This window comes from Clupea harengus, chromosome 22 (assembly GCF_900700415.2).
Source record: "Clupea harengus chromosome 22, Ch_v2.0.2, whole genome shotgun sequence".
Taxonomy (NCBI): Eukaryota; Metazoa; Chordata; class Actinopteri; order Clupeiformes; family Clupeidae; genus Clupea; species Clupea harengus.
In genome coordinates, this window is record NC_045173.1 from 22687437 (window position 1) to 22713115 (window position 25679).

General features: G+C 40.9%; 3 protein-coding genes across 3 annotated transcripts; all 3 read right to left on the minus strand.

Moving 5' to 3' along the window:
• Positions 1–1981: 1981 nt before the first annotated feature.
• tfa (transferrin-a) lies at positions 1982–8098 on the minus strand. The gene is made up of 17 exons (XM_012826316.3): positions 7947–8098; positions 7672–7820; positions 7354–7456; positions 7060–7251; positions 6715–6844; positions 6532–6587; positions 6083–6246; positions 5661–5808; positions 4998–5149; positions 4755–4851; positions 4617–4640; positions 4060–4224; positions 3360–3513; positions 3091–3158; positions 2648–2826; positions 2344–2533; positions 1982–2254 (listed from the first exon to the last, which is right to left on the minus strand). Exons 1-17 carry the CDS (start codon positions 7984–7986, stop codon positions 2208–2210), a joined length of 2058 nt encoding a protein of 685 aa, XP_012681770.2. The 5' UTR covers positions 7987–8098; the 3' UTR covers positions 1982–2207.
• Positions 8099–14371: 6273 nt separating this feature from the next.
• On the minus strand, positions 14372–20315 carry ubxn7 (UBX domain protein 7). The gene is made up of 11 exons (XM_012826319.3): positions 20159–20315; positions 18858–19014; positions 18632–18699; positions 18475–18540; positions 18249–18361; positions 17806–17952; positions 17604–17694; positions 17208–17335; positions 15267–15744; positions 14996–15075; positions 14372–14753 (listed from the first exon to the last, which is right to left on the minus strand). Exons 1-11 carry the CDS (start codon positions 20226–20228, stop codon positions 14592–14594), a joined length of 1560 nt encoding a protein of 519 aa, XP_012681773.2. The 5' UTR covers positions 20229–20315; the 3' UTR covers positions 14372–14591.
• A 420-nt stretch (positions 20316–20735) lies between these two features.
• Positions 20736–25615, minus strand: ppp1r7 (protein phosphatase 1, regulatory (inhibitor) subunit 7). Its single transcript, XM_012826328.2, has 10 exons — positions 25521–25615; positions 24621–24713; positions 24490–24545; positions 24318–24383; positions 24082–24212; positions 23705–23867; positions 23233–23349; positions 23035–23139; positions 22277–22363; positions 20736–22154 (listed from the first exon to the last, which is right to left on the minus strand). Exons 1-10 carry the CDS (start codon positions 25558–25560, stop codon positions 21978–21980), a joined length of 1035 nt encoding a protein of 344 aa, XP_012681782.1. The 5' UTR covers positions 25561–25615; the 3' UTR covers positions 20736–21977.
• Positions 25616–25679: the final 64 nt, after the last annotated feature.

A 25679-nucleotide genomic window follows, 5' to 3' on the forward strand; every position in this document is an offset into this window, starting at 1 on the left:
AGGAAGAAGAGTGTGCGGGTGCTGGACTGGCCTACCTACAGTCCTCACTTGTCCCCAATAGAGAATGTGTGGCACATTTTGAAACGCAAAATGCGACAACGAAGACCCTGTACCGTTGCACACCTTAAGAGTTGTTTGCAGGAAGAATGGGACAAAGTTACACCGGAAATGCTTCATCACTCTGTGTCTTCATTCCCTAAACATCTTTAGTGTTGCGAAAAGGAATAGCAACATTACAAAGTGGTAAATGCTTTACTGTCCCAACTTTTTCTGAAATATGTTGCAAGTATTTAGTGTTTATTCTGAAAAAAAACATCAAGTACATCAGGTAAAACATCAAATAATGTGCTGTTGTATTGTTTTCAATGTAATACAGGTCAAAGAGAATTTACAAATCACTGTTTTCAGTTTTAATTTTAAATTGACATACCGTCCCAACTTTTTCTGATTTGGAGTTGTAGACTATTTAACACTGTAAAGCATTTACAGTTCTTATTTCTCTAAATACACAGATGACACAGAGACATATCCTTCAGAAATACACCCTTATTGTAAGTCTGCAAACATTTCCATTTTTTCTCAACAAAAGCACTACACCAACTGCAGTTTTAAATATGTAGCCTACTCACTTACCTCCAAATCAACCACAAATATTCAAAGCAATTATGGGAGACTGAGACAGCCATCAGTGGTGAGAATCATGTATGACTGGGGCATCCTAATATCAGAACATCAACACTATGTTCAGAAATATGAAAATGAATACACTGTACACATGGGCACCTGTGGAAAGGGCATGGGTGCTTAAAGTAGGCCTATTTGAGTCTGTCCTCAGAGCCTCAAGGCTTTATCATGAAATACATTAAACTACCAATAGAGGGCGCCCTACATTCAGTTAGTAAGCTAACTAGAAAAAGAGCGCCTTCACCATTTTCCATATTAGTAACACATAGGGGCATGACACATGGCACAATCTGAACCCGATGCATCTTGTGTCCAGCCATTAATGATCCTGTTCATAGAATACAAAGAAATGGCATATTTTTTTGCTGTCCACTATCTGTGTGCCAAGTCAGACAGCACTATCCATGTTCTCCTGACGGAGAACACTGACAAACCGATATGCCCAGGTGCATTACCTGGAAAACACAGATGTGGAGGGGTGCTTGCTTAATGTTTTTCTGAGCACTCTATAGTTTTCAGGAGGGCTGATAAGGCTTGCAGCAGCCTACTCGTTATCAAGGGCCAAGCACGCAAAGGTAGAATGAACAATTGTAATCTCCTCATATGCCAGTAGGTATCAATAAAGCACATGGATTCCTATCTTATCAATAAATTGATCATGTGAACCACTCACATCCAACCAATAAAAACAAGGAGGTATCTCTACCTACCTATCGTTTGAGTATCCCTGTCTGAAGTCACAGCTTAGCTGTGGGGCTTTGGTATGAGCAGTAATGTGTTTTTGGCCATTTGGTTTAAATATTGCCAATAACAGACTATAGCCAGATAGCTTCAAGGAAACTAAAATCTACTGGTTCTTACTCCAATATAAATCTGGTAGTCTATTCCCTTTGAATTTGCATTGCAGTGCAGTGATTTTGCTATTGCAATTTGCATTGCAAAATCGCAGCGTTTTGAAAGAATGCAGTGATTTTGTCTTGTTTCAGTAAGTTGATTTCTGTTGTAACTTGCAAAAAGGCTAAACACATAAATGCTGTTTCATGGCTCATTGATTGCGGGGCAGCCAGTGTGAGTACAGTTGGTGCACGGCTAGCATCAAATGATGTGACCGTGGGAATTATCTGTTCTTGGGCTTCCCACAATTGAATTGCATTCTGTCTTATCGATAAGTGGCTTCAGATGAGCATGAGTATCGGGTAATATGCACAGTATGCAATTTCATTAAACTGAGATTTATCTTAGCTGAATATAAAGACAGGATTACTCATGGCAGGAAAAAGGAAGATGAATAACTAGATGCATTAGAAAAGGTATTTATTTCTTTAGTTTTTCTTTGTTTTACAAACTTTCATAAAGAGCCAAATATTAGACAGAAAAAAGTTACAGTATCACTGCAATAACAGTTGCACAGGAACAACAAACAACATCCCCAATTTTCTTCATAAGGGAAAGCCAAAAAAGATGAAATTGAAGTCAGAGTTTGGTCTCTTTGGAGGCGAGTTTTGATCTGCATGCTCTCTCCTCTATGCCTTTTGCTGGCAGGTATGGAAGGTACAAGCCTGCTCCAGCTCTGAAACATAATATTAGACAGAAAACGTTAAGCACTTAAGAACATGCTCTCTCGGTATAATGTGTTATCCCATGTTTGTTGGTTGGTACCTGAGATACTGCTGGAACACTGTCTCAGAGAGGTCATTGCTGTCATGTAGTCAGGGCCCAAAAAGTCCTTGTAGCTCTGTCCAGATGGAATATCCTGGAGACATTGTGTGAAGTCTTTGAAGAGGAGGTTCTTTCCATCAGTCGACTCAAACAATTTAAATGACTCTGATCCAGAGGGGCCAAATTTCTCCTGAAATTAGAACAGCAGAGACAGTAAGAAACCAAACAAAATAGCCACAGATTTATCTTTCAGTCAAAGTAAACACAGTTATGCATAGACAAATTGTTTGGTGCCCCTGCAAACCTGCTGCTTTTTGAGGATTGTCACCACATCATCCCGCATCTCTGGACGAGTGACCACAGCATGTGCAGGCACTCTGGCTAGGTTGCACTTCTCATAGTCTTTGATATCAGCAGAGCAGCCAGGACCAATGAGTTTGAAATCTGTAGCTTTCGCACCCTGAGCCCAAGCAGGTACTTTTTCTGGAAAACACAGACATGAAGGGGTAGTAGCTTAAAAATATGCTTAGAATTCTCTTTCTTTCTTTCTTTCTTTCTTTCTTTCTTTCTTTCTTTCTCTCTCTCTCTCTCTCTCTCTCTGAGGAAGTGAGAAGACACACTCAAAGAAAAGAGTGGGGGACAGAAAAACATCACCAGAAAGACTATACAAGTGTTATTTTAGTGTAATTCTCTAAATGTACCTTGTGAAGACTTACTTACTGACTTTGTCTGTAAGGTATCACTCACCAATAGTATACTCATTGACAATGGTATGCTTTATAAAAGCCACATCACCCTTTCCCTCAACGAGACATCTGAGTGAAAAAAAGACATTGTTGAATGATCACGCAAAATCCACAGCATCCACAATGCTGGGTTTATATTTCAGTCACATACACATGTAATACAAATGAATTAAAATTGAATTTACATTTGAACACACAACCTCTTCGCACAGATATAGACACAAATAAGGAAACTACAGGAATGCCTGGTAATGTTCTGCACTGTCTTACCTGAAAGCTCCTCCATAACCATAATACAATTCATCTGCACTTGGCTGGCATTTGGTGTCCTCTCCACCTACCGCTTTACCGCTTCCCATACAGAGTGAGCAAAGAGGGGAGAGCTTATCTGCCCCAGGGGCACAGCTTGCACTGAAGAATTTATCTGGTGATGAATATAATATACTGGTAGATTAATGAAAAGCTGACAGAAAGTCCAATCCCAAACAAACACAGATCTCCCCTGAGGAAAATGCTGCTGGATTTTCCATGTCCTAATGGCACAATAGACTCACACAACAGAATAAGGGCCCCAAGCAGTTCTGTTAATGTCTTAATAATTCATAAATCTGGCAGAATTAGAAGATTACATTAAATGTTATCTTTGTATACCTCTCTCATATTTGTTTAATGTGTGAGGCTTTGTTTATGTTTTTTCCTATGAGGGTTTGTCGGACACCCTTTCACTGCCGATCAATATCATTTAACTTTCCCATTATACCGGTTTGCTGCGGCGCTTTCCTGTATGATTCTTGGAATACAATTGTGAATTAACACTCCATGTTTATGTCTCACTCAAGTGTCTCCTGGGGGGTGCATATATTTCTTACATTTTGTAATTTCAGAAAGAATTCATTTCTGAGTAGATGACTGAATTAATAAATTAGTGACTGAATGAATGTTCCGTCTTTACTGTGATAAATACACTTACCGAAGTTACAGACTCCAGTGGTACTATGGATTTTGCCCATTGGGATGTTCCAGCCAGCAGTGCGACCCAACCCTGTATGGCAGGATTTCTTGTCCTTGAGTGTCTCCCAGGTGATATCACTGCTCTTCTTTGCCACTGCCACAGCGTAGTATGAAGAAGCAGGACCTGAGAGGATTGCATGCAGGACACTAAAATGATTAGTGGAAAAAACATAGGGATAGTTGTGCCTGCGATAAATAATGATGTCTTGTTTGAGCCCTCTTTTTTTGGCTTTGATTATGATGATGATAAATGGTTTACTGTCTGGATTCTTACTTCTTTTTTGGCTTTGTAGTTACTGGTGACACATCCAACTGTTAATTTGATCAAGACACTGGCACAACTCTCTTTGGTCACAGCCATTTTGTGTGTCATCTACATAGCTATGGTTGGCAATATTGCATTCTTAAAGGATTTGGCCTTGTGGAAGTATGTAAAAGAAGAGGGTCCCTAGCATTGATCCCTGGGGAACTCCACAAGACATACATAAGATGTGATGTGATGTGATAATTGCTTACCAGAGGCATCAGGCTTGCACAAAGCTATGGAAAGACAAGGGAATGTATCTTTATGGTTATCACAAAACCGCATCTTTCACATCATATTATGCAAAAAAAAAAAAGTAAACTATAATGTCATGTGTATAGTCTATGTACCTTCTACATACTGTTCCACCATTACAGGAACCAAGCCACACTTCCCAGCAGTATACACTTCTCCTCCATCAATGGTCATAGCATCGGCCTGTTTGCGCTGTAGATAGAAATAGATGGATATAAACATAAACTCAGCCACTAATTATAGGAAAAAGATTTAGATCATTATTTATATTCCAACAAAACTTCTAGAAAAATATAAAAAAAATATCTAGATATTCATAGAAGTCAGATGTTCCTTACCATGATCTTCTTGATGCATTCATCCACAGATCCTGCCATTTCACAGAAGACGCTGTCCAAGCTGCTAACGCTCCAGCTGTCACACTTGTCTCTCTCGGCTTTGCTTGTGACACACCATTTAATGGACTGAGAAGCGCTGCCAGAGCCTCTCTCTAACAATCAAGATGGACGAGGTCATAGACAGATCAAAATACTAGTCAGCATAAAGTCAGCATATTTACAGTAGTGTGTTTGTAACAGTGCATTTACAGAAAGCTATATACAGTATATTAATGTGTATTCATGTGGCCCATTTAGCTCAGATGAAATGTAGTGTTGGTTGTTCAAAATACTAATTAAATTGGTCAGGATTTTTTAGTTTTTTTTTTTTTTTTTGTTTTAAAGGAATATCACAAAATAGTTGTATTTATCATAATATGGTTGATTTATTCAGGAGCTGTTTCCAGTAAATTGACATTATCTGGACATGTTGTCCTTTTGGATTGGACCTATGGCCATTGCATGCATGACAGTAAAGCCGGGCAAAAACTATACCATTACGGTGGCATGAGAGGGGTAACTCTGACAAATAAAGAAATAATGCCATGCTCCACCAGTATACATACACTACACAGAATAACGGACAGAGCAAGTGACTTGAGATTGGAATTAATCTTAACTCACCTTTCTTTAGGGAACGAATAATGCTCATGTATTCAGCTCCCAGGTATAAGAAAGAGTCAGTGGTGCTGGGCAGCTGAACCAATTTTGTTGCTGAGTCTTTGAACATCAGGTTTTTGCCTCCATAGGGATCAGAAACGAAGAGTTTGCTCTAGAATACACAAATACTTTATTGCCATAAGACTTCATAACAACCAATGCATACTTAAGAGAGGAAGGTGTACCTGGACAGTGTCTACATCATATACCTGGTCTGCAACTGTATCTGTGTGACATCATCGAATTGCATTTTGCTTGGGACTTTGTTTTACAAACAAAATTCACCATGTGTTTTACTTATTTAGTTAAGTGAGATCTTGGAGTAATTTATTTAGGTGAATCCAAGCATGCCTTTTCATGCAAAACATTTGAACGATGCACTGTACCTCAACTGGAGTCAGTACATCAAAGATGCGCTTGGCCAGCTCAGGGTCCTTACGACTGACCACTGCATGGGCTGGCACCCTTGCCAGATGGCAAGTCTTGTAGTCATCTATGCTCTTCCTGGTACCATCCTTACACAGGAGCTCATAGTTGCCCTTCTCACTGTCTAAAGAAGGAAGTGGCCGTGTTTAAATTGCATACCAAGTAAGTAAACAGAGATGATTTCAACACGTTATGTCAAGTAATCAAAGCGACCCATTGGTATAGTAGTGCTGTAATTCATTAAAGTGCTCTGTGACCTGACTGGGTGTGAATGAGCGGCGTTCTTTTGTGCATCCCAACTCTGAAAAGTTCCTCGCCATGTGTATTGTATTGTACATTGTGACTTAAGTTAAAAGTGAAAGGTTTTAAACTAGAATTAAAATGTCAGTTATCGAATCCTGTGGCTCACCAGGAACAGTCAGGTGCTTCACAAATGCCACATCTCCAGCTCCATCCTGAAGACACCTAGGAAACACCAGCAAACCGTTTATGAGGATAAACTAAGCCACAGCATTAAAGAAATGTAATATCAATAAAAGGTTAAATGTTTTAGTGATGGATTTAGGTATGTGAAAGCCCCTGCTCTACTCACTGGAAAGCCCCATGATAGTCATAATAGGTCTCCTTGTGGGAACGACTGCAGTCATCCTTGCACAGCTTGCACAGTTTGGAGTCCTTGTTTGCTCCAGGGGCACAGCTTGCTGAGAAAAACTCCATCACAGCTGCAACAACATCAAGCCAAAAGTGGATAAACTTCAAAGCTATGCTCAGCATCTATCAGATGTTGAAATACATGCAAAAGAGACCGTTTTTTTTATAGTAACAAAGGGTACTCTATGCACTACCATTATGGCTTAAATTGTCCATTTTAAACACACACGTAAGCCCATTTTATTATCTCTACTCCTTCAACGGGCTCCAAGCTCTTCTCACTTACCATCTTCCAATGGCTTGTCCTCAATGCCAGTCCACTGGATCTGACCCTGTGCCACCAGGGTGCCAATGGGAATGTTCCAACCAGCAGACTTCCCCAGGCCGGTATGGCAAGATTTCTTCCCCTTCAGAGTCTTGAAAGTGAAGTCAGTGCCTTTCTTTACCACGGCAACAGCATAGTAGCATGTCTCAGAACCTAGAAATGAGCGCAGAGAAGATAGACAAATGTATTGTGTTACCAGGTTGAGATGTTCAAGTGAGTATTTTTTTAACAAGATTTCACATAATTCAATATTACTTGTGCCATAATCTTCTGCAATGATGGGATGCAGATCATAGTTGATAAGGCCAGCTACATAGATATCTCCACCATCAAGGGTGATGGCATCAGCTTGCAAGTCCTAGGTTGGAAGTATGAGAGTGAGGAGATACAGATTGAATAGCTACAGATTGAATAGCTAATTAACTACTGCACAGGAAAAAATGGTGTATTACAACCTGATAGCTTAACATTAATTCACAAGACTCGCCCATACCAAAATGTATTTAGTAATCCACATTCAGACAATGTCCTGAATTTGAATTCGGAACATGTTCACATTGTTACACGTCTCACCTTAATAGCTTTGATGCACTCCTCCGACCCTTCTCGTTTTACGCACACCAACTGTGCTGTCTTGGCAAGATCGGTGCACTTCTTTAACTCTAAATCTGACTTAACGCACCATCTCACTTTGACGTCTGCGGGGGCTGCCATAGCAGAAGCTGTAAAGGAAATAAAGTTACACAGGACATCCGTCAAGTCAGTAACTTTGATGCGCATTACAGATGTAGTCGTAATAGTGATATTTTGTCAAATATTTGTCCAAACATTTTTTTTTACTAGCCTACCTAGGCATCCCAAAAACGCCCACAGAAGGACTGTATGCATGCTGGCAAGCCGGTGGTGATTCAAAAAACACTGACCAGATAGGACGTGGGGAGATGGAGTTTATATGGAGAAGAGATCACTTGGGGGCTGAGTTACACAGCAGGAGGAGTCTGGCCGGGATTTTCCGATGAATGGCGCAATTACGAGATGGACTGTGGTTCGCAAGCGCTCTCTCGCGCTCTCTCTCTCTCTCTCTCTCTCTCTCTCTCTCTGTGAATGTAATTTAATTCAAACTCATCTTTGTGAAAAATAAATGTCACAATTTCCCCACAGTACATTGTGCTGTATGTTTTTTTTTTTGCAGTACAAACGTTGTAAACTGAGTTTAAAGTATTGCGCAAACACGTCTCTCCCACTGAAGTAAAGGCATTGCTTTGCTAGATAACTAGTGGACTGACACGTTTGTCTTGTTTACACAGTCAATATTGGGTAACTCATGCCAGCAGTAAAAGTACACATTGACCATTATACATTTAAATAGGAGTTCTTCGTGGATAATGACATATCTGTTGATAGCACATTTGTGAAAACCCAGCATTACAACATCTTAAGTAGGCAATCAATAACAGAATTCTGGCATTGTTCTTCTCAAACATGTCTTATTTGTACCTATGTGCCCATTTTCCAATGCCCTAGAGAGGCGAGAAGCATACCCAGGTGAGTTGTGCAATGCTGGGTTTTTCAGCTAAGCTGTTTTGGAAAAAGTGGGGGAAAGCAAACTGCAACCAGATTAGAAAAAATTACATAATAGAAAGAAGTGTTTTAAAGGCAGTGTCACATTTGAAATGCTCTGTCCTTTCAAATGAATGTTAATTATTCTATAATATGCCCAACGATCACTTAATCTGATTATTATTATTGTATTATAGTCACTGACACACTGATAGTGGTATAGCAATGCACTGTGCAGAGGACAGTAGTCATAGATGGCGAAAGCCATCCCACTGGTCAAGGCCCTAAGCAGGATTCGTAAAATACCAAGATCAGAGGTGCATGCATTCCCCATCACATTAAAATCATCCATTTTATGAAATGCTACATTGACGCAAGGGTGTTAGTTGTCATCATCCCTATTCTCATTTAATATATCCTGAAACCCACAGAAAAGATACAGAGGACAGGACCATGGTGTCCTCTATGGTCAAACATAAGCTTTAACCTTTCAGCCCTTGCTCATACTTAATCAGCATGAGGTAACAACCCATGCTTGCACCACGGTGTCGGAGACAAAGGCCAAAATACAAAATGGGCACTGCTTTAAGTAACACTTGTCATACACCTTTAGTGCGTCTGTAAGGTTTGATTCACATGCGGTGATACGGGTTGGGCCCTGCAGCCTGTGGTCTCCTGGGAAACAAAAAGGATTTTATACTTGAGGGCAATAAAGGATAACCCTTATGACAGTTAGACAGATACAGTTATCCTCAAAAGACCTGTTTAATTGTCATTCACTTTGGGCTGTACTATGAGCTGGATTGCAAACATAGCCAAGACAGAATTGCCATGTTACTGGCGTGGGGTGTATTCTCGAACTATTTGCAGGTTAAGGTACAACCAGGGAACTGTAATCAATGATTTCATCACCCTTTCCTCCAGATGAGCACAATAATCAGATTTTCTGAACTAAGGATTTGTATTCACGTAACTTATATAAGCATCATTTGTCTGACTGTTCAAAACATAAAAGAACAGGGTAGAGAGTATTTGCTTGAGAGTTATAGCTCTGCATGTCACATTTAGAATATTTCCTTGGTGTTCCAACATGCTGCTCATGGTCTAACCTATGCGTCAACTGCAAACTACAGTAACACATTAACAGGCTTCTAGGAAGGGACAGGAGAGCAAGGGAAGTGGATAGGACCTTATGGGACCTCAGTTCAGATGGTCAAGATAATGGGGTACATCAGCAGAAAAGTTGATTAGATTAGGTTAGATTATGTCTAGTATGGCTTAGTATGCACAATAGGTGGCCTAACTACACCACACCGGGAGCCTCATGGTTCGTTGCTGAATTCAAGGTGGTGTTTAGTTTCGTGCTGAATTGACTGATGCAGGGAGCTGCTTTCTGACTCTGGAAGATGGGGTCATTGAGGACTTGTGTATTAACTAATATGGGTCATCGGCCTGCCTGTTTGAGCAGCTGCAGGATGAGCTCTTTCTGCAGCCCCTGTGCCGAATCACAAAAAAGGCCATGGGTCTGGCTGTGAAACACAAACAAACAAAATACAAAACATATATCAATCAATCCCTATTTACACATCTTTTATCGAAATATGAAGGAAAGCCGCAAACAAGACCTCTCCATTTCTCCCTTTCTTTTGCTTCAGGCTGTGCCATGCCCCATGTGAGACTTATCTTTTCCAACTTGGTTGTTACCATCCTTCTCCAGGTGTTCTTGGGCCTGCCTGCTTTTCTTTTTCCTGATGGTGTGCATCTGAGGGCTATTTTAGGGGAACGTTGTTCACTTCAACACTAGTGTGTGCAGAATGTGTGTCTCCAGACTGCGAGTTGCTTGGGACTTGTGTTACAGCAATCTGGATCAACTGTAGCTTATCAAGTGCTTTCAGGTACAAGATGACATGAGAAGACAAGATGAAGTAGGTTGTTGTAGTTGCCAGACCTGATGCCAATGAAACTCAGCTCTTGCATAATTTAGTAATGACAAACAGCAATTGACAAGGTGGACAAAAATGTATTCTGCTCTTTGTTATATAGCTGTAAGACCTGATTTCAAGTGTTGCTATTCAAATTCTGTGCCAAACCCCAGTTTCGATGAACTTGAGTAAAACAGTCCTTCTTTCTTCCTTGTGTGACCCAACAATGGACAATGAACACCTTTTATACCCACTTGCTGTGCAGGGATTTTGGTCCGTGGTGCTTTGATACAAATCATGATAGTTTGGCAGACAGCGCATCTATTGAATTTGAGATAATGCATCATTAGACCCATGTGCCACATACCTGTCCATACTAGTCTTCACCTTTTCTGGGAGAGGATACAGGCCCTTTAAAAATAAAACAAAATCACGGTCTCTTAGAGTCAAGACTTTTACTTTTCACTCATGTATTTAGATAGACAATCTGTAAATATTTAGTCTAGTGGTCAAAAATACTAGTGGCAATGTGATGGAGAGTTTGTTGTTGAACCTAATTTTACTTCACCACCTACCGTATTTGATTTGGCTTGGACTTAGAAAACACAACTCTTCATCCTGAACACTGGGTGAGTTGCAATGTTTGTCACCTTCTTTAAATAATACCTGAGGCCTTTGTTTCACAACATATGCTGTTTAAAATAATCAAGGTAAAAAAAAACACATGGCAATTCTATACCAGGACACCTTGTTTTTAGTACTGAGGTCCATGGCAAGTTTCTATGAAGGCAGATTGTGTAAGACCATTTTAAAACAGCAAAGCTAATTTGGTTGGACTTGCATGCACAGCTGTGGTTTGGTGGTTCAGTGGAATATTAAACAATATTAAATTACTACCAAAACCTTCGAGCCCTACTTCACCACACTAATTTTTTACACTAAAGTTGTACGTTTTTACACTCACACACTAAAGTATTATTCATACAAGTAAAAAGCTTTTTTCTTTTTAAATCGTACCATTTAGTGAGTCATTGGCAAACAAATACTGTTTGACACCCATTATCTTCTCACAATGTCCTTTGGGAGAAAAACAACTTGGTTAGTATTGCCCAACTGTGGAACATTTTCTTGTGATCAACATTGTTCAACTTAGAAACTACACTTGAACTGTGAAAGTCCAACATCAGTAGAGCTCAACAGAGGACTCCAGTGTGCTTTGATATTCAGGTTTCCCATTAAAAGGTGGTCAAGCAGTTACAGTAAATCCCAGTAAATCACATAACTTCCAACAAATGCCCAACAGTTTCCTCTTTGTTTGAAATACAAAAGCTTGACCTGCCAAGTTGTGTATTTAGTGCCTCCTGAGAAAAATAGGCGACTCACAAGGTATTAAGTCACACCGAAAATTAAAACCAATATTTGGACACACAAGATTTTCAGGTCTACATTCCAGTCCAAGGGTGCTATCTCAGACTTTCAATATAACAAAAGAAATCCTCAACAAAGGTACCAATGTTTTGTTCATGTTCCAGTTACATATAATTCATCTCATATCCCTTCATCAGTATGTCAACGTTATGATCATACTGAACATACTTGGGTGCAGGTATGACATCAGGTGTATGCCTGTCTGCATGAGACAAAGGAGTCCCTTTGTGGCTGATATATTTGATTGAAATGAATGTACCCACAAAACATGGACTCTTCAGTGTGATACACACAACACTGTTCTTCCAGAGCATTAGTTAACCAACTCGTTATTGCTGATTCATGTTACCCGGCAAGCCTCTGCTAAACTCTGGGGGTCAAGTTCAACATCGAGATAAAAGACTGAAAGTAGAGCAAGAGCTGAGGCAGACATGCTGTTCCCCCGACTTGATCAAGTATGTGTGCTAAAGTGGAGATGGTCGCCATGGAAAACAACAGACCCCAGGGTTACAAAAACATATGGAGACACTTCATGTACAGTCTAAAAAAAAAAAAAGGTAACACAAAGACCTGCCCTATTTATTCTGTTCATCCCTCCTAAAACATATCTTCACAAAACAAAGATTCATTGTCATGAACAGTACACAAAACACAGATAAATGAATTAAAAGGATCCTGTGTGATAAGATTTTACAACCAAATTCTCGTCTTGCTTTCTACAGTGCCTTTTGGAAACACAATCCAGGCTGAGTGGTAAAGGATGGTCACTGAATAAGCTGAGGAATAGTTTTTGAACAGTTATGGCCGTGGCATATTACATATATGGCATATCTTTAGTCACCAATCTCGCCCATGAATCCAGCTGGAATGGCTACAGTATGGTGAAGTGTGTATTCTTGCCTCGGTTGGGTTGTAACCCCTCAGTAGGGTTAAGAATCCACTTTCTTTCGAACATGGCCCAAGCGCTCATCTGACTTCTCAGTGCTACCCTGTCTAGCGTTTTATATGGACCACAAATAACCATCACCCATAACTGCACTTAGTTATAGCACAAGTAAACATGAATCACTTACTTCATAAGAACAAATGAAAGTGAAGTGTTTTCATTACTAATGGGCATCAAAGACATTGGAGAATACTAACTTTGACTTTTCCTCCAAGTAACAATCCAAAACTCTTCCAACAGTGCACGGCCTAAATTACCTGGCCAAAAAGATTTTATCTTCCTTTTCTTCTTGAATCTCCTAAAAGGTAGATGCAATTGGAATAGGAGTGTAACAATTTTGGGACAGTTGGCAACGAAGTACGAACTGATATCCATGGGATCTGTTGTTCCAGGCACAAATTCAGCTACATGGGCACGTGGACAGTGCAGACCTTTGCCAGAGCCGATGGTGTGGCAAGGCCAGCAGATGTCAAAAATGCCCTCTCACAATGTTAAAGACAATGAAAAAGAAAATCCGGGATTCGCCACTTGATCTGGTTCCACTCCAAATGTTTATGGGATCTTCCTCTACCCGTGCAACCTCCCTACATCAAGTTTCATCGGCCTGTTTGTTTTTGTGTAATCCTGCTGATAGACAGACAAACATAACCACTTTGGCAGAGGTAATAGTAATTAGTCCTTCCAGGAAAATCAGTGAAATTACCCAATCAGCTACCAATACCTCTTGCATAATTTTAATGTGACCTCCAGAAAAAAAGGGAAAGAGGAGCAAAGAAAATTCATTGATTGATTTGCAACATTTCATGTTAATAGAAGTTAGTGTGTTATGCTGTGAGTGAGTGAATGATCTCAAGTGGTTTACAATGAACTGCTAAATGTCAGGCAGGTGTAGACTACTTGGGTAGGTGCAAGTTAGCTAGTTAGTTTTTTTTCAGTCAAGGAATTCAGCCCCATGAAAAGCTTTGATGGTTAATTCATCCAACATAATTCAGCTTTTCTGGCATGGTTGATAGGTTTGAATAACACAACTTAATAACAAGACAAATAACTCCATAAACAGTCAAGAATCCCTTTGTTTGATGATTATATTTGAGAATATTTTTCTGGAAATGATACAGAATATAAAAAAGAAAGAAAAAAAAGAAAGACAAACTCACTATGACTAAATGTCAACCTTTACACCATTTTTGTACAGTGCAGGTTTCAGAATTGAGGATTCATCCTCTAAATACCTCTTTTTGAAGCCCCCCCCCCCCCTCCACAGCCATCTGATTTGATTTCCATGGAGAACAGCCTCCATAATCCTCCATCCGATGTCAAGTTCAAGTGTTTGTGACATCTTGGGACAAAGGGGTTTAGAGACAGCATCTCTTGTTCCATCAGCTCTCAGACACCAAATGTTTACGATCTTTTTTTCATCCAACTTCTAAAACCGTCAGTCCCCTACTCTGATTGTAGACCACATGACCCAATCAGGCTGATGTGCATTAAGTGACTGAAGGTGAACGCCAAAGAAAGTGGGGCTTCTATACATTTGTAGTCCTTCCGGGCCTTTAAAGAGGTTCTGTCTGTTTCGTGTGTCCAGGTCAATGGGGTGAAAGGAATGGGGCATGTGGCTGAATTGTAGCAGAGGGGGTCTAATTTCTCTCCTGCACAAAAACTGTTTCCTGCGGACACAGTCCCGCTTCCTGCAGTGTGATGTCATAGTCCAAGTGGGCAAGTTTCCGCCTGGGGAAATTGGTGACGAGTTCAAAGCGTTCATTGGGGTAGCCTTTGGACTGCACGTGCCTCACCAGTGCCTGGGAACAGGAATGGGAACAGCTTGAGATTTTAAAAGATTCAGGCCGAGATAATTATGAGATAAGGTTGGATGTTACATCCAGAAACACGACCACCGACAACAACATCTGTTTTTTTCCTACCACTCTTAACAGTAACAAAACAAAGATGCTACATTTAAAAAAATATGATGTCAGAGTGTTTGTTGCAATAACAGGCAATGAAGGTTTGAAACATGTAAGAGAGAATTACTAGCACTTACTATTAGTGAAGCGTTGGTAGATAGCGCAATCTGTTCCCTCTGTCCATCTGGGTATCGCAACATGAGTCGAGCCTTGGGGCCTACAGTCATAAAAGAGTGCATAGCACAGCCACAGTCAGTCAAAAAATAATATGAACACCCTTAATCCCATTTCAGCCAACTTATAAAGCAGAGCTCAAATCACTTAAATATGAGTGCTCCCCAGGGTCACTTTGAATAACACTGTCTTTGACATGGGACCAACTGTAAAAGATCATCAGTAATGACGTACCATTATCATCGGGTTCACTGGCACTGATCTCGGAAGGTTGTGTGTGCTGGCCTGATGATGAGTGGTTGTTCTCCCCATGCTGCCGCTGGTTGGAGCTGGGCTTTGTCTGCTGGTTCGATGTGCTGGGCTCCAGGTGGTTCTTCTTACTTTCCTCTTTCCTGTGACATGACACTTTGTGTGGGGACTTCCTGTGGTGGGCAGGGCTTTCTGGCCTGGTCGGTGGGGCCGGTGTTGAGGGCGGGGCAGAGGCAGCTGAAGGTGATTGGTGACCGTCTAATGAGTCCTCGCCTGCTCCGCCCTCATTGTCAGAACCGTCCACTGAAATGAGGCCCTCGCTGTCAGAGAAAGGCTCAGCATCAGAGTCATCATCGGAGCGCGAGTCGGGCCGGTCCTGGGCGGACTCATAGTGGGTCTCCTGCAGCGAGGCCCGAATGGCCGCCTCAAGCTGACTGTCCTCGCTGGCGTCGATTAGACTCTCCTGAGGGTGTGAAGTGGATAGGAAAGATTATTGAGACAGAAGAACTGCAAGGGGGTGTCACTATGACAACACCACTACCGTCTATGGCTGTTCATTATCTGAACTATGTGCATTGTTTTTTTTGTTTTTTTGGCTGCTAATGTGCGTTAATATGAACTCATATTATACACTTACTGGCAGCCGAACTCTACCCACTCACTTTCTCTTTCTTCCCCTCCAGATCTAGGCTATCTTTGCTGTGGGATGCTGCTGTAGTTTCTCCACCTGATCTCCTTGTTATTTGTAGTTAGTTAGCTAGCATAGCAACTAGGCCACCAAGTAACAACGTTTGCTGCATTACCACAAGCAACATTTAATTTCTCAAAATCAGCTCACCAATAAAAGACAGCCTTAGGTTCAGAGTGATCACAACCACTTGCGGATAGATATGTTAAATAGCTTCACATAGACATGAAACAGTCCTGAGAGAAATAAAGGGACATCAGTGGAGCAAGGGTGTATGGTGAAAAAGAGGGGTTGAAGTCCCCCTCCCCTTTCTCGAACACGTTAATTCAAGTGGTTACCAGGGGATCTATTAACGATTTGACTTAAACATTAAGCGTCTATTCCCACACAACACCATAACACTTAATAAATGCTTAATAAATGTATGGTTTTCACTGTGAGTGGGAATGAGGTAGCCTATGTGTGTGTTTGCATACGTGCCAGGAGAGAGCATTGAAATGCCCATCCCATACAACTTTTAAATGGCTTGTAGCACTCGCATCACAACTACATGGCATTTACTTTTACGTGATAGGATGATGCACCATTGAATAAACTGCGGTTAATAAACAGGTGCGGTCAATACACCAGTTTGTTTTATCAAATTACATAAAATACTGTAATGCGGTTAATAAATGGTGCTGTTTAGTTTGGAAAATATGGTAGCAGAGTATGGGGGAGCTGGAACCACATACAGGTTTAGTGCCCACGAGGACCCTGGTTCGATTCTAGCCTGAGGTTATTTCTCAAGCCCACTCCCCCTCTCTCTCTCCAACTCCCTTCCTGTCAAACGTTCACTGTTCTATCACTACAGGCTAGAAAAGCCCCAAGAAGAAACCAAAAAAACCTCAGTTGTGCAGCTGTACACTGTATACTGTTTTTAATGCCCTGAGTGCAAAATGCCTTATGTGTCCAGTTTAATGTACTTCAACCGCATTGAATATGTGTGCTTTTTTGTGTTACTCTGTCACTTCGTGTATGTGTATGTGTATGTGTGTGTGTGTGTGTGTGTGTGTGTGTGTGTGTGTGCAAGCCTGTCTGTCTGTCTGTCTGTCTGTCTGTCTATAAATGAGAAAAGCACACTCAAACAATAACCTATTAATGAGGAATAAATATCAGTTCAACTGAAGTAACATCATGTTTGAGTTTGTGTAAGAGCCTGACAACCACTGGAGGGTGATGAATAGGGAAAGGTTTACCGAGCGCGCTCTCTTTGCGGGGGGCTGACAGGACAGTCCGTCCAGCTGTCCGTGCTCAGTCAGGAACCCCGTCACCTGGTCTAGGAATGAGGTCACGTCCAACTGATTCCACTCCACCATCTTTTGACCTACCAGTGCCAAAGCTCAAAGGTTACTGGGGTACAATGCATTATTGACCATACCTCTGCATTCTGAGCTAGTCAAAGATTAACACGCACCTACCACCGACGAGTTATGAAAGTGCAATTTCATTTCAACATTTTTATTATAGTTGTAAGTGACCTTTTTTTGTGAAGATGGTTGGAGAAGGCACTGCAGATTTTAGAGCTATTATTAAGACATGAAGAGCAATACAAAAAACACGTCAGGCAGGCAAATAGGTCAGCACTCTCTCACCTGTTCTGGGGTCCAATATGGAGATGTATGGGAATTTGTTCAGTTTGTAAAACTGTATATACCTCTGTCCCTCTTCACTATCATGGTACACCTGTGCATGCAATTAAGGAAAGGAGAAATAAAAGAAGAAAAGAAGTGATGTTTAGTATTCAGTGTTCAGTGTGTGTGTTTGAAAGAGATTAGGGTTTGTGCTTATATTCACCTGCCAGAATATGAAGTGCTCTCTGATGATGGACTTGACTGCGTCATTACTCCACACATCCCTGTTTAGGCACTGACAGGCAAAGTCTTGCACGTTCTGAATGTTGATCATCAGCCATTTGTTGGAAAGCTGTCCAGTGTCCTTTGCCTACAGCAGCATTAATGAAAAGTTACACTGAGTCGGACAACATTGCTACTAATCATAACTTATAAATCATAAACAGCAGCAAGGCAGAAACATGGAAGCAGTTTAACATTTTCACTTCTGCATTTAACGTTACATCATCATGTTGTGATTTAGCACATGGCTCCATGGCTTTACTTTACTGTAATAATTAATTTGGACTTTGCATGAAGAAGCTTGCTCTGCAACTGGTGAAAGGAGCACAACTTTGACATAGAAGCATCATTACACCCTCTACTGGCAAACATCAGAATGCTCACCGTCTCAAAGCTCCCCTTATGCATCAGCTCAATAGGTGGACGGAAGAGGTCAGCCAGTGTGCTCAGCTTCTTGTCCATCGGGCTGCCATTCCGTAGCTCCTGCTCCTGCCTGACTGCAAGCCAAGAGGAACCACACTGTCAATAAAAAGCACCACCACACTGCCAGGTGTCCAGCTTAAAGATGTGTGACACTTCAGCTAGTTATAGAAAAGAATTGCCCACTTACTGGTTTCTGTCTGGAAGTCCCGAAAGCCATCAAAAATGGAACGGGCAGGTCTTCGTCGCTTTGGTACTGTTGGGGAGATAAAGGGATATTATTATGGATCTGTCTGTGAAGAACAATGAGCTCTTGCTATGGCTTCAACTGAGCATATTGTAGTTACCTCCAAATAATGGCTCTGGCTCCACCAGTATGTCTTGCTTCTGTGGGATTGGTGCCCGCACATCATCTCTGTGGAAATGTTAGCACAGGAATAAAGGAAGTGACACTCAGGTACAGGCAAACCGCACAATAACCCCTAAACAGGAGTCAGGTTTGGGTCTGTGATAACGCCAATGTCTTATCAGAAATATAAAGACATCGATCTTAATAAAGACTCATTAACTCACTCTGCAGGTTGACTTCTATTGCTTGAAGCCCCTGCTGAACTAGAGCTGGTGCTGGGCTCCTCTGCAATCCCCCCTCCATCCAGGAACATGGTCACTGCCATCTCTAAATTATTGTTGCAGGCCTCCAGCATATGCTGTCCCACACTCTCAGTGGCCCCTGTGGGAAATCCAAGAGAGCACAGTCAGACCAATAGGGAGAGCAAAAAAACACTGTACAGCCAGGTGCAAAGTCTGTGTTCAGATGTGGCAAATCAATTAATTAATACAATTCATCAATACAAACCATACTTTCCATATCTAATAGTATTTGCACGACGGATACGAAAAGAACGGATGGACCATTATGAACCAATGACACTAACTGTAACAGTAAGCAATCTGTAAGGGTTCCTCGTTATTGCGCATGCGTCACACAGCTGACATGCTCGTCTTTAGACTAGTTCCAGGCAGGCACAGGCTTCACGTTTAGGATGTTACAACGAGAAAGTTATACTGGCACAAGATCGAAAAGTGAAAAGTGTCATGAAAATAGTTCTTTATTTAAAATAGTTCAATATTTGTAATCATTATCCACATACTCCTGCCCGAGTCATTTCACTTAGCACTCAGACATAGAAACGGCATAATTGATACAATTTCTGCCTTAAACCGCCATATTGTTGGTTGACTTAATGGTATGAGAGCTCGCTTCGTAAAAATTGATCGAAGGGTTAAGAGGGTTAAAAAGTTGCAAACAGGTTGACGATACAGTAACGTTAGCTTCTTCTGACTGTAACGTTACATATCTGGACCCATAACATGCTATCAGTAAGACGTTTCGGACTCACCAGTACTCATTTAGAAAGAGCCAGAGTGAGCTTACTAGCTAGCTTCATATTTGCAGGAATATATTCCACACAACGACGTCAATAGACAAGGCAGTGAGAAACGCAACACTGTCAGGAGGGAGTTCAAGGCATGGAGTGATCATAAAACTAGCTTTAACAGACATCGAATGCATTTATTTCATGGACTTAGGGCGGGGTATTGATTTTTGGAGAGTCTGAATTCCCAAATCTGTACAACATAAGCAGCAAGTGCTTTGCTTGTATCCTTAGCAAGCTAACTTGCTAGCTAGCTCCTTCTTGTCTCAGCCAGGTCTTTTCCCCTTGCATGACAGAGGGGGCAGTAACGTTAGCTAGGTAGTGATGCCCCGTCTAAGTTCCATGCGCAATTTCTGGATTACATGAGTGTACCTTATTTTTCTCGCAGTACCTTAGCAAATGTGGATTGCTACACGTTTTACAAAATACTATATTTACCCGTTATGGCAGTGAACTGTTGTATTAACCCATTCAGCCCCGGTGCTGATGCATCTCCGAGTGTCGCCATCTTACCGCCACCGACAACAACACAGTAATGCGCCTGCGCACAGCTGACCAATATTTACACCGCCTCAGTGGATTCGTCACACACGGCTTCCGTTTGATTCTGGGTAATGCATTCCTATCATCTACAGCCCAACACATTTTGTAGTATTACAAGTTAGTTTTATTTTATACCAAGAATAGATATATTGGTCTGTTGTTGGTTGCCGTTTGTGTCATTGTATTTGAAGGCCATAAACACTCACTTGCTATTTGGTAGCCTATAGTGATAGCATGGCGGTGTGATTTGAAGAGATGTTTCCTAACATTGCATACTTATGTCTGTTTCAACACTTCAATAGCATTGGTTTACATGTTTCTCACCACGAAAATGTAAACAATGCAGGAAACATCAAGATGCAAAGAATGTCCAAAAAGGAAAGACCATCTTCTCACTGTTTTGTCAAAAATAATCATGTCTTAAAGCAATTCTTTTAAAAATGAATATAAACTTAACATATGTAGCACAATGCATTGTTAAAATGAACTTTATTGTTTAATCTGTTTCTTTAATAATACATTCAGTTCAAAACAGTGAACCAAGCGCTTGTAAAACCCAAACAAAAATAAACAAAATAAGAAAATGTGTCCCCAAGTTATTCCTGTGAAGAGGTTCTCTCCCAAATAGTACCAGTGGAACAGTACTTTCCAAAACTTTGCTTTTCCTAAACTGGACAACTGGAGCTGAGCACACATGCCAATACAGGATATCATTCCCGCCAATTCCATAGGTTCACCTGCTAAATCAATACTGAATACCTGAGCCACTCCGTGACAGTGAATCCTTACCAGCAGGTCCTGCAGCAGTGCCTGGATCTGGCCAGAAGGTTTCACCCATTCAACAATGCCGCACAATGATGTTGACAAATCCCTCACTCACACCAAACATTATTATATTTGTTAGTAGGACAGTGTGCTCGTCAGTGAAAACAAAGTGCACTGCCATTCAGATACTACCAAAGATAATGCCTTCAACAAAATTACCTCATGGTGCCACATGCAGATTATGGCAGAATGTATTTTTCAAGTTGTGAGAAAGAGTAGGTGTCTGCCAATACAACCATTTTGATGCAAATTCAGCAACATTGCACAGTATGCAAAAAGCAGCTGTACAGAAAATACAACGCACTTTGCACTGAAGGCAACTGTCACTGTAGGGTTTGTTATTGGGAAGATCCAATTTGGGTGAAAGGGAAGAAATAAAACAAATGAATATGAAGTCTTGACATATCTTTGTCCAACTTCGTTAAATCTGGAGGATATCTCCTAGACACACTTATAAAAAAATTTTTTATCAGAATGAGCCTTAGAAATCCTTACATCACACTCATTTTAATCTCCAAGGTGGGAGGGGAGTGGGTGGAATGCTACAGCACCATTCCCAAATCTACATGCACAGAGATGGCTTCATATCACGAGGTCTGAGGCCTCAGCACAGGCCCTCCCACACCTCCCTCTCCATGTTTCTCATTGCAGTTTATTAAGCTGATTAATAAAAGAACACACAAAAAGTCTCAGTGTGCGCCTTTGCATGTGTTTGTGTGTTGCCAAGATAAACAGGGTGGTGGTGGCGAGGGGATGTGATGAAGAGAAGGGAGATAAAGGTGTATACATGACTGACCCTAAGGATGGGAGTGTTGCATACATGGTGCGTTGGGGACGGGGTGGGAAGCGAGACTGGCATTGGGAGGCAAGCTGCACATCACGGAGGTGGTCAAAAGCGGATGAAGGTGGCATCAATTTGCCTAACGCTGGGCAAAGCCAACATGATCTTGCGTCTGTACTGAGGGTCCTTTTGTAGCGGGTTCCTCTCTAGATAAACCGTCTCTAAGCCTTTGGCATTCTTCAGCTCATCAAGATCTGACCAGTTGTCAATTTGATTATCATTCATCTAGTAAACATGGAGAGAGTAACAAGAGGGTAAGATGGAGAGGAAAAAATACCTGCTTAGTGTGTTACTTAACATTTTTAGTTTTGTATAAATCTTCTTGTTCTTGTCTTCCTGGTCCTTACCCAGAACTCCTGCAACTCTGTCAGGTGGCTGATATTTTCAATTTTTTTTATCCGGTTGGCAGCGATGTCCAGAGTTGTCAGCTTTTTCTGAAGGGAGTTGGAGTGAGACAGAAGACACAAGAACATAAGAGAGCTTCTATTTCCGGATACATTTTAGGTACTAAAAAGGAAATACTGTTAACTGGGTCATGTATAGAGACAAAACAATACCAGCGGAATAGCTATAAATAGAGAGTTGCATTGAATCTCTTCTAGTTATTTTGTACATGTTAATGTGTGGCTGTGTTCAACTGTTCAAGCGCAACAACACATTAAACATTTACATTCAGAATTTTAGTTTATCATTTACTTTCTATTTAATGAAACACTCCTAACAAATGATGGCTGATGTTAAAACTCTCATCGAAGTGGAAAATTATTATCAAGAGAAAGTTATGGCATGTTAAAAACCACATTTAACAGTCTAGATGATCTTACTAGCAAATTAGGAACCATTTGAGGGAAATGCATTGCATTCTTGGCATGTGTTTTGCCTAATATTTCTTTTTTTGGTACCAGTGCACTTCCATTACTTGTTAGCAATATTAGCAGTCAACTAAATCAGAGATGCAATATTCATGCAGCAACTGAATGTCATAGAAACAGAACACAAACACCCATGCTAATCTGATTTTGGCTACACCAAGCAATGTTTCAATTGCTAAGTGTTTCGATAAATACTACTGACAACCTTGCTGATATTCTCATTAAGAACTTACATTGTTTTCCAATCCCTCAATAACTTCAACTCCATTGTGACTCAGGTACAGCTCCTTTAAGTTTACTAGACATTGCAAACCCTCCATTTTTGTGATCCGATTGCTCTGAAGAGGAGAGACATATGTACATGAGTGTGTCAAAAAGTAAAATATATAAATGATCACATATTTCTGTGTGCATGAATAAGACAAACATACTTGAATACTGAGGACGGTGAGATTATGTAAGCCATCAAGGTTTTGCAACTGGGTGATTTTATTTGTTCCGAGAAACAAACTTTGCAGAGAAGACAGTGAATCCAGATTCTCTATCATCTATAAACACACAATAACATCAATCTATATTGAATGCATTTAGATACTTTAACACAAAGCAACTTTCAATCAGTTAGTATGTGTTATCAGTAGTTTTGTTTACTTGGAAGTGTGTTCAAGACTTTGGTCACTTAGGCCAAGTAGTTGAGCTACAGTAGCTGGCACAACATGCCACACTTCGGGCCCTAGCTTAAATGTAAGATGACAACCACCCATTTTGTGAAAGGCGGCGAGAAATTCTACAAAGTGACAGGAGCAATACGGGAATGAGTATCTGCCCAATAGTGTGTGAAGTGAATGCATACAAGTAATGTTTTCATAAGATGTGTGCATATGTAAGTGTCCTAGTTCTTACCCGAATGCGATTGGACCCAAGCTCTAGCATTTCCAGGTTGGTCAGGTTATCAAGGTTGGCAATGGACGCTATCTTGTTGTGAAGCAGGAAGAGCTTGGTGAGCTTACTGAGCTGCTCCACACCCTCCGTTTTTCTCAAGACATTAAAGGATACGTCCAACTGCCTGTAAATCACAGACTGACTGATCACTATCCCTTCCGGACATAGCAAGCTCTACATAACCACACATGCCACACATACAAAAGAAAAGCATGACATAGGCATACCCAAGGCATATCCAAGAGATGTAATTTATTCAATTACTCAAGAGGAATTTATCACTGTCCATCTTATGCATGTATACAGCACATGTGAGCACATGTAAAACAAATACTTACTCCAGCTCAGTGAGTGCATCAAGGTTTTCCAATTTGCGGATCTGGTTGTCATAGAGGTCCAGCTCCCGTAATGACACCAGACTTTCAAGATTCTCAACGCACTTAATGAGGTTCTGTCTGAGAGAAAGTGTCTGGCAAAGACAAGAGGGCATCAAGTATGGCAAAGAAGAAGGTAAGCAAATATAAACGATAGTTTTGTATGTACACAATGCCTTCTTTTATGAAAGTCAACTAACCTTTGCCTTCTGTAAGACCTCTAACCCCTCAATCTTGCCAATTCGGCAATGGATAAGATCTACATCCTTTGATTATAAAAAGTGGGGATAAAACAGAAGATCAACAGCTTAATTGAGCTATTTAACATCAGACAAGGCACTGAAAAGATACACAGATCATCTTTTCACTAACCTCCTCTTCAGGATCAAGGGTTATAGTGTCCATATCAACAGGAGACTCCTCTTTATCTGAAGGAGAGGGTAATTTCATTGTTAAAATCTGGCAGTTAAGTCAGAAATACCATTTTTAGGGGAGGTTGTCACCTGTTGATGGTTGCTGAGGGTCAGCTTCTCCATTGATGCTCTTCCTCTTAGTCTCATCATCGCCAGATTCCTCTGACTCTCCCCTCCTATCAACTGCGGTCAAGACATAAGTTTTGAAAATCACTAGACTAGTAATCAGTTCATAACGGCGTAATGCCATGTACACCGCAGCTGGTCATGTTGGCAATATTTCGGATGGTCTAACAATGACTGTGTATGTTCTAGAAAGATGAGGGCACGTTGACTGCAGTGACACAGAACACTGCATGTAACTTGCCAATCCTGACTGACAGTTAACAATAAACATTTATAAACTGTGGCAATGCATGGGAATGTTGACACGATCAAAAGACCACGAACGGAGTGATTAACGGCCTCGTATTCATAATGGCTTAATATTTTCCTGACAAGCTAGCAAGATAACATATCTTACCACCTTTTTAGTACTGGTAATGAAACTGCTAATGGAAGTAACGTTATAACCCTGACTGTTGTGTTACTTAGCAGGTTGGCTGGATTTCTAGCTAACGTTATAGGCACAATCAGCTCTTATTAACAGATTCACAGGCAAAGCACATTTCCATTGCGATAACTACATCGCTAACACGGTCAACGTTGTTTTCCTTGCAACGTAACATACTACTGTAGAGTTAGCAAGCTGACAAGCTAGGTAGCTATCCTAGCATGCTAAATAGATAATCAGCAGGCGTAGTGTTGCGAGCGTAAACAATCACCAATACAGGGAATGAATGGTTGAATCATGGAAGAGATCCGAGTAGACTGTAATTTCCCCATAAACGATTTGGCACTCAGATTAAAAAAATGAACACAGCATTTATATTATCTTAATTTAATCATAAAATGGAATAATGCAAGAGATACATATAAGTGTAGTCTCACCTTCCATTTCTTGGGGCTCGCCAACAGACAAGGTAGCCATCTTTTCCTGAATCCACCCACTGCTGAATGATTGACATTTATTTGAACCAATCCAAACAGAGTTATTCACCGACTGATATCATCGACCATGTACCTGTAATGAAAAACAGTTAAAGATTT

What these genes read in the sequence shown, in the direction of transcription:
- ubxn7 (XM_012826319.3), bottom strand. Translation starts at nt 20,228, where the DNA reads ATGGCGACACTCGGAGATGCATCAGCACCGGGGCTGAATGGGTTAATA. An exon ending in GCCAGAGCCATTATTTGGAG is followed by an intron (nt 18,541 to 18,631) that starts GTAACTACAATA and finishes TCTCCCCAACAG; the next exon opens with TACCAAAGCGACGAAGACCT. An exon ending in CCGCAAAGAGAGCGCGCTCG is followed by an intron (nt 15,745 to 17,207) that starts GTAAACCTTTCC and finishes TCACACCCTCAG; the next exon opens with GAGAGTCTAATCGACGCCAG.
- ppp1r7 (XM_012826328.2), bottom strand. Translation starts at nt 25,560, where the DNA reads ATGGCTACCTTGTCTGTTGGCGAGCCCCAAGAAATGGAAG. An exon ending in AGGTCTTACAGAAGGCAAAG is followed by an intron (nt 24,213 to 24,317) that starts GTTAGTTGACTT and finishes TGTCTTTGCCAG; the next exon opens with ACACTTTCTCTCAGACAGAA. An exon ending in CAGAGTTGCAGGAGTTCTGG is followed by an intron (nt 22,155 to 22,276) that starts GTAAGGACCAGG and finishes CATGTTTACTAG; the next exon opens with ATGAATGATAATCAAATTGA.
- tfa (XM_012826316.3), bottom strand. Translation starts at nt 7,986, where the DNA reads ATGCATACAGTCCTTCTGTGGGCGTTTTTGGGATGCCTAG. An exon ending in TGTCAATGAGTATACTATTG is followed by an intron (nt 2,827 to 3,090) that starts GTGAGTGATACC and finishes TGTGTTTTCCAG; the next exon opens with AAAAAGTACCTGCTTGGGCT. An exon ending in GTGTTCCAGCAGTATCTCAG is followed by an intron (nt 2,255 to 2,343) that starts GTACCAACCAAC and finishes ATTATGTTTCAG; the next exon opens with AGCTGGAGCAGGCTTGTACC.